This window comes from Saccopteryx bilineata, chromosome 4, assembly GCF_036850765.1.
Source record: "Saccopteryx bilineata isolate mSacBil1 chromosome 4, mSacBil1_pri_phased_curated, whole genome shotgun sequence".
NCBI classification, from domain to species: Eukaryota; Metazoa; Chordata; class Mammalia; order Chiroptera; family Emballonuridae; genus Saccopteryx; species Saccopteryx bilineata.
In genome coordinates, this window is record NC_089493.1 from 100,418,878 (window position 1) to 100,426,700 (window position 7,823).

Here is a 7,823-nt window from a genome sequence, read left to right on the forward strand (position 1 = left end):
ATGCGCTGCTCCCTATACAATGCAGTAGGGTGTGGAGCCTTGGTTATTAATTACTACTAGAATCAGAATAATCTAATTCATTTCCCAAACAATTATTCCATTTGAATTGCTCACTCTTTACAAGGTCTGTCCTCTTTCTTTTTTTTGGGGGGGGGGGTGTGCGGAGGGCGGTAGAGGAGGAAAGAAGTTCGCCACTATATACATCAGAAAATTACATTTGCTCCGAATTATGCTTTGATTGATTAACAGTGTACATTTATAGATGTGTGTGTGTGAAAGATCAAATTTAAGCTGCTGATGAGAAAATATCAGCCTGATACAGAATTTGTTTCAGATCTAATACCACTGCCTGCCCTCTGTCTTCTGATGATAATTACCCAGACTGAATGAAGTCGAAATACAGTTAGAGTTTCATGTGTTTAGGAAAGAATCCCGAAGTGGACATGGGCAGTCCTTCAAATCCAATTTGCACCCAAATTGTCCTTTAAGATATACAAAGCTTTATCCAGGGACTTTCAACTTGCAAAATACTTCATCCAAGAGCCCTCCCCCACCTCCACTCCATCTAGTAGCAGTTTTAAAAGGAAGCCATTGCTGAGAGAAATGTGGGCTGCTGAGTAAACAGTGCATGTTTTGTTGAACAAGCCTACCCCCACACCTATATATGGCACTCTATCTCTACACAAAGTCCAATTAAAATTATTAACAGGAATTCAAACTCACTTCACCCAAAATTACAAATGACCTTTTTCATTAGGAAGCCTAGATCTTTAATATGATTATAGTAAACTATAATCTATTTATTCCTACACAAATATCCTATTTTGGGAGACTTGCATTCATGCAATCCTTACTATAACAAATTCTTAATTGGCATGCAAAACATTTTTCCAGGCAATATAAGCTCCTGGCACATAAAGTCAGATTATTACAGCTCTCATTAGCAGACTCCAGTTTTTGCTATTTCAAAGTAAACTGAAGAAGAACTTACTTCCACCTGCTAAAATTTCATGGAGGATTACAAAAACAATGCACACTCAGCTTTGACCTAAGAAACACCTTAAAACATTAAAAATTCATCAGTCAGTGCTGGTGTTGTATTCAAGGAATGCTCCTGCAGTTTGCTGCTGAGCTTGGATTTGAATAAAATACCCAATGTTAACAAACAATACCCACGTTTGGCACTTTGTGTATTAAATTGATCAAACAGATTTTAGGAGGCACAATGCACAATTTGTACAGACCTGATTGAGTTAATATAATATCAGCAAATTTTACATCGAAATGATTCTGTTTCTTTTCTTTGTGTTTAAAACCAGCACAGATTACAAATTTTAATGATCTGAAAATGTTTGGTATACAAAATCATGCTTATTTCAGTATTAGCAAAAACACAAGAAATTTTTCAACACAAACACCCAGCTGTGTCTATTTTAAAAGCAGTTCAATGACAGCTTGCACTTATGAGCATGCAATCAGCTAATTTCGCTTTTTTTTCTTCTGTGTTAATCAACACTTTCCTTCCTGCATATCAGAGTACAAATAGTATAGTTACTCCACATCAGTAAATGTTTACGTAACCTGTCCTTTCTCAAGAATCCGGTTACACCGAATCATTTCACGCTAGACCGACTACGAAAACGTACCGGGCCGTCCACCTCAGAGGGAGCCCTTGTGTGCCATTCTAAGTGACGACGGGAAGGAGGGGTGGGGGGATGGGGAGGAGTAGGTGGAGGAATGGAGTGAGGGAGAGGAATAGAGGGAGGAGAAGGGGTGGAGGATTGAGGAGGGAGGTGGAAGAGGGGAGGAGAGAGGAAAGCCAGTTGAGGAAAAGTAGGAATAACAGGCCTGAGGAGGGGAGAAGAGTGGGAGGAGGAAGAGTGATCAAGAAAAGCAAGGCCCAGAAGTCTCTCCACTCTGGTCCAAAAAGCCCATTAGCTCACCCAGTTCAGTAAGAAATCCGAGCTGAGAAGTTCAATGTTGGGGGCCATGTCACTCTCAACGTTGATAGCTGAAACCCTTGAATTTTCCCACACATATAGTTTGTTTTAAAGTAGGAAAATATGTGAAATGGGGGGGGATATATACATACAGTGGGAGGATAGTTGAGGTTACTCTAATGTTCAAAGCTTCTTTATGGCAGTCCTAATAGAAACATATTTAAAAGTCACTAGCTATTTTGTAATTCTGTTTTTTTCTTCTTCTTCTTCAGAGTTTATTCTCTTAGAATTTCAAGATGAGGGTTGAGTGGGAAGAGTGGAATAACTCCTTATTAACCTGAGTATTCATCAATTGCATTCTTTATATTAGAATTGAAACCTAACGTCACACATATGCAGCGGGGTTTTTTTTCCTTCCTTTTCTTGAATACCAGATGTCGGACAATTTGAGAGTTTATCAAAGTAAAGGAATGTTTACATTTTATGATTATTTACCTTATAGAGGAGAAGGAAAAAGGGAGTGCTTTTCATTTATGCTTCTCCACCTCCTTCTTCTCTCGGGCTACATCCTCCGTAAAAAGTGCTATGTTTCATGCCCATGTGGGATGGAACAGCCTTTGATCAGTGTGCTCCGCACCAAATTCCAATCCCTGGGAAATGCTGGGCCTTAGCCCTGCCCCTGGCCACGGGATCCTTTTAAAGCCCCCGAGTCACAATCTACCCACTCACTTCAGCCCTCAACCGAACCTTTCCAGTCCTAATGCCCAAGAAGCTGGGATTTGGGGGACGCACGTTCCCAAGGTTCGTAGGTGCCCTCCAGCAGCATTCACGGTGGGAAAGGGCTGGCTTCAGCAAGCGGTAATTTCATGATTAAGGCTTGCACAAATTAAAAGCATTTCAGAAACGGAAAGAAAAAAAAGAGTGAAAATGGGAAGGCTTTAAACAGCCGGAAAGAAATAGACGCCCACCCTTATGTTTCCTTCAATGCCAACAAGCAAAATGAAAACATTTCCAGGTTGATCGCTCCGGGCTACTCGCTTCCAATTCGGATTAGAAGCAGAGGAGACGCTGGAGTGGCGAGAGAAAACGAGTCACCCAGCGCGTGAGCGACGGGCTGGAGCAGGACAGGAGGAGAAGGAAGAGACACACATAGACAGCATGTGTTACCTGATTTATTTCGAGATTGTTTGGTACTGTTTTCTCCCTGAGCACCCTTCACTTCGGGAGGCCATCACAGGCGCCCACCCCTGAGCCGCCCCCGCCCGCCGCCGCAGCGCCGCGAGCCCCGGGCCCGGCTTCCCTGCGGCGCCCGAGTGCCGAGTTCCGAGCTCGCCGCCGCCCAGGCCGCTGGAACCGAGTAAGTAACCCCTGCTTTGCCCCGCGCGCGCCAGCCCACTTCTGCTCATCCCGGTCGTTTCCAAACCTCTCCCAGACCCTCCTCCCCCGAAGGTGTAAGGCACTCCCCTCCCCACGCCGGGGGTGGGCCTTCCCTCCCCGGCCTTCCCAAGCTTCGCTGGAGTGTTACCTACGAGGAGCACAATTTTCCTCAGGGCCCTGAAAGGCCCGACCGGCCTGCAGGGCCGACTGCGGAAAGTAGTGCGTCGCCTCTTCCTCTTCCATTTCCTGCCCTCGCCTTACACCCTCTCCCTGCGCTCCCACACTTCTCGACATCACCGCCGCTGCCCCCGCTTTTAAAAATAAAAATTGGATACAAACTTTAATCAATAAGAACAAATACTGACGCTCAAACGAAAACGACCCAATACAGTGCGAAGGGAGGCGAAAACGTGAGATATCTGCTCTAAGAAGGGGATTTCGGATGAGCAGCCCCGCGGAGCGGAGGGGACGCGGGGGGCGCAGAGAAGGGCCGCGGCGCAGCGTGCTCCCGCCGACGTATCCTTACGCCGCTCCGCGAGGCCGGGCCCGCAGCGAGGGGGAGGCGGCCACCGAGGGGGCGGGAGCCGGGGGGCGGGGCGTGGGTGGGTGGGCTCGGGCCCGCCGATTGGCCGATGACAGTAGAGACGCTCCCGCACGCCGCCGGCTCTGATTGGCCCAGCGGTAGGAAAGGTTAAACCAAAAATTTTTTTACAGCCCTAGTGTGCGCCTGTAGCTCGGAAAATTAATTGTGGCTATAGCCGCCTCGATCGCTGTCTCCCCAGCCTCGGCGCGGCCGCTCCGGGACGCGCCCGCCCGCCGCCCGGCTCTCCCCCCCTTCGGGCTGCTGCTGCTGCTGCTGCTGTGACTGCTGCTGCGAGAGGAGGAGGAGGAGGAGGAGGAGGAGGAGGAGGAAGCAGCAGGGGGGGGGAGCGGGGGGTGGGGGGGAGACCGAGAAGTAGAGTTGGGAGCGAGGGAGCTTCACCCCTGGGGCGGTGGTTGTTTCTTTTTTCTCTTTCTTTCTTTTTTCTTTTTCTTTTTTTTTTTTTTTTTTTTCTTCTAATTCCTGAGGGGTGGTTGCTGCTTTTGCTACATGACTTGCCAGCGCCGGAGCCTGCGGTCCAACTGCGCTGCTGCCGGAGCGCTCAGTGCCGCTGCCGCCGCCTGCGCCGCCCGCGTCCCGCAAGACACCCACCGGTCGCCGCCGCCCGCCGCGCCGGCGCCCCGCTCCCGCGCCGCCGCTGCTTCTCCTCGACGACTGGGTGATGCTGGACATGGGAGATAGGAAAGAGGTGAAAATGATCCCCAAGTCCTCGTTCAGCATCAACAGCCTGGTCCCAGAGGCTGTCCAGAACGACAACCACCACGCGAGCCACGGCCACCACAACAGCCACCACCCCCAGCATCACCACCACCACCACCACCACCACCACCACCCGCCGCCGCCGCCGGCCCCGCAGCCGCCGCCGCCGCCGCCACAGCAGCAGCCGCCGCCCCCGGCGCAGCAGCCCCCCCAGGCGCGGGGCGCCCCGACCGCCGACGATGACAAGGGCCCCCAGCAGCTGCTGCTCCCGCCGCCGCCGCCGCCGCCGCCCTCGGCCGCCGCCCTCGACGGGGCCAAGACGGACGGGCTGGGCGGCAAGGGCGAGCCGGGCGGCGGGGCCGGGGAGCTGGCCCCCGTCGGGCCGGACGAGAAGGAGAAGGGCGCCGGGGGGGAGGAGAAGAAGGGGGCGGGCGAGGGCGGCAAGGACGGGGAGGGGGGCAAGGAGGGCGAGAAGAAGAACGGCAAGTACGAGAAGCCCCCGTTCAGCTACAACGCGCTCATCATGATGGCCATCCGGCAGAGCCCCGAGAAGCGGCTGACGCTCAACGGCATCTACGAGTTCATCATGAAGAACTTCCCCTACTACCGCGAGAACAAGCAGGGCTGGCAGAACTCCATCCGCCACAACCTGTCCCTCAACAAGTGCTTCGTGAAGGTGCCGCGCCACTACGACGACCCCGGCAAGGGCAACTACTGGATGCTGGACCCGTCGAGCGACGACGTGTTCATCGGCGGCACCACGGGCAAGCTGCGGCGCCGCTCCACCACGTCGCGGGCCAAGCTGGCCTTCAAGCGCGGGGCGCGCCTCACCTCCACCGGCCTCACCTTCATGGACCGCGCCGGCTCCCTCTACTGGCCCATGTCGCCGTTCCTGTCCCTGCACCACCCCCGCGCCAGCAGCACTTTGAGTTACAATGGCACCACGTCGGCCTACCCCAGCCACCCCATGCCCTACAGCTCCGTGTTGACTCAGAACTCGCTGGGCAACAACCACTCCTTCTCCACGGCCAACGGCCTGAGCGTGGACCGGCTGGTCAACGGGGAGATCCCGTACGCCACGCACCACCTCACAGCCGCCGCGCTCGCGGCCTCGGTGCCCTGCGGCTTGTCGGTGCCCTGCTCCGGGACCTACTCCCTCAACCCCTGCTCGGTCAACCTGCTCGCGGGCCAGACCAGTTACTTTTTCCCCCACGTCCCGCACCCGTCAATGACTTCGCAGAGCAGCACGTCCATGAGCGCCCGGGCCGCGTCCTCCTCCACGTCTCCGCAGGCCCCCTCGACCCTGCCCTGCGAGTCTTTAAGACCCTCTTTGCCAAGTTTCACGACGGGACTGTCCGGGGGACTGTCTGATTATTTCACACATCAAAATCAGGGGTCTTCTTCCAACCCTTTAATACATTAACATCCCTGGGACCAGACTGTAAGTGAACATTTTACACACATTTGCATTGTAAATGATTATTAAAAAAATAAGTCCAGGTATTTTTTATTAAGCCCCCCCCCTCCCATTTCTGTACGTTTGTTCAGTCTTTAGGGTTGTTTATTATTCTAACAAGGTGTGGAGTGTCAGCGAGGTGCAATGTGGGGAGAATACATTGTAGAATATAAGGTTTGAAAGTCAAAATTATAGTAGAATGTGTATCTAAATAGTGACTGCTTTGCCATTTCATTCAAACCTGATAAGTCTATGAGAGCCGCCAAATTTCCCTGTGTGCAGTATTATAAGTTATCATGGATCTAAATGGTGGACGCAGACCTTGAGAACAACCTAAATTATGGGGAGAGTTTTTAAATGTTAAAATGTAATTTGTATTTAAGAAGCATTCGTAGTAAAGGTGCCCAAGAAATTATTTTGGCCATTTATTGTTCAGTCCTTTTCTTTTAAAAACTGGGTTTTTTTCCCTTTTGTTTACTTTTAGACCAAAGATTGGGTTCTAGAAAATGCACTTGATATACAAAGTATTAAAAAACAAACAAAAAGGTGAAAGTTGTTTCAGTTGGCAGCACTGCCCATTCAAATGAATTGGAAGGGGACAAAATTAATGATTGCCTTCAGTTTGTGTTGTGTATATTTTGATGTATGTGGTCACTAACAGGTCACTTTTATTTTTTCTAAATGTAGTGAAATGTTAATACCTATTGTACTTATAGGTAAACCTTGCAAATATGTAACCTGTGTTGCGCAAATGCCGCATAAATTTGAGTGATTGTTAATGTTGTCTTAAAATTTCTTGATTGTGATACTGTGGTCATATGCCCGTGTTTGTCACTTACAGAAATGTTTACTATGAAGACACAGAAATAAAAAAAATAGGCTAAATTCATATATATCTTGATACTTTTGTCTCTTTTGTTAAGTAGAGCTAATTTTTTTTAAAAAGCATTAAAGTTCTAGGGAAGTCAAGGGCTTTTTGAGCCAACTAATATTTAAATTGCTCCTTTCATTTGAACTGGGACTTGAAAATTGAAGAGTATTTTTTCAGTTATGGAATCAAAATTTACAAAGGAGCAGGCTACTTAATAAACACTAGCTTTAAAAAAAGTATAAGCTTTTCAGCTGATATTGTTAACTTTCTGTGATATACTAAAAAAGAGATAATTTAATTTAATGTGCATAGCTATTTACCTTGTGTTTATTTTCAAATCAGTCAACAGAATGCTTTTTATATATTTTGTTTCAGGTATCTTGTTTATACCACTTGACAAACTAAATAAATGTATTTGGTTAGATAGAAGTGAATATAATGCACACATGTAATATATATTTACAACACAGAGCCCTTCAGTTCAGGTAAAATTTGCGCTATGAGTGCTGCAAATATTTTTGTTTAAATATTTGTATTTATACTAACTCAGCATTTATTTTGGTGGCTGTTTACCCACAATGAAAAAGTTATAATAAAGATGTGCTGAAGTTGCAATATAGATTTTGCTGAAGTGATCACCTGTTATAATGACTTGCAGATCAATGTTTATATTTTATTTTTAAATTATAGCAATTTAAAATTGTAGATGTTCAGAAGCAGTAATGTGGTGCCTCTTTCTCTTTTTCTTTCATTTTTTTTAAATGTAAAGGTATTTCTTTGATTCCCTTTTAGATAAGTCTGTGATCCAGAGATTTGTTTCTTTTGCTTACAGTCATAATTTTAACTTGGACTATACATATGCATGCATATATATGCATA

At 48.2% G+C, this 7,823-nt stretch overlaps 1 protein-coding gene across 1 annotated transcript; it reads left to right on the forward strand.

The window, feature by feature from the left end:
* The first annotated feature begins 2,780 nt into the window (after window positions 1-2,780).
* Window positions 2,781-6,966, forward strand: FOXG1 (forkhead box G1). Its single transcript, XM_066277634.1, has 2 exons — window positions 2,781-3,297; window positions 4,420-6,966. The coding sequence occupies exon 2, from the start codon at window positions 4,580-4,582 to the stop codon at window positions 6,038-6,040; it is 1,461 nt and encodes a 486-aa protein (XP_066133731.1). The 5' UTR covers window positions 2,781-3,297; window positions 4,420-4,579; the 3' UTR covers window positions 6,041-6,966.
* Window positions 6,967-7,823: the final 857 nt, after the last annotated feature.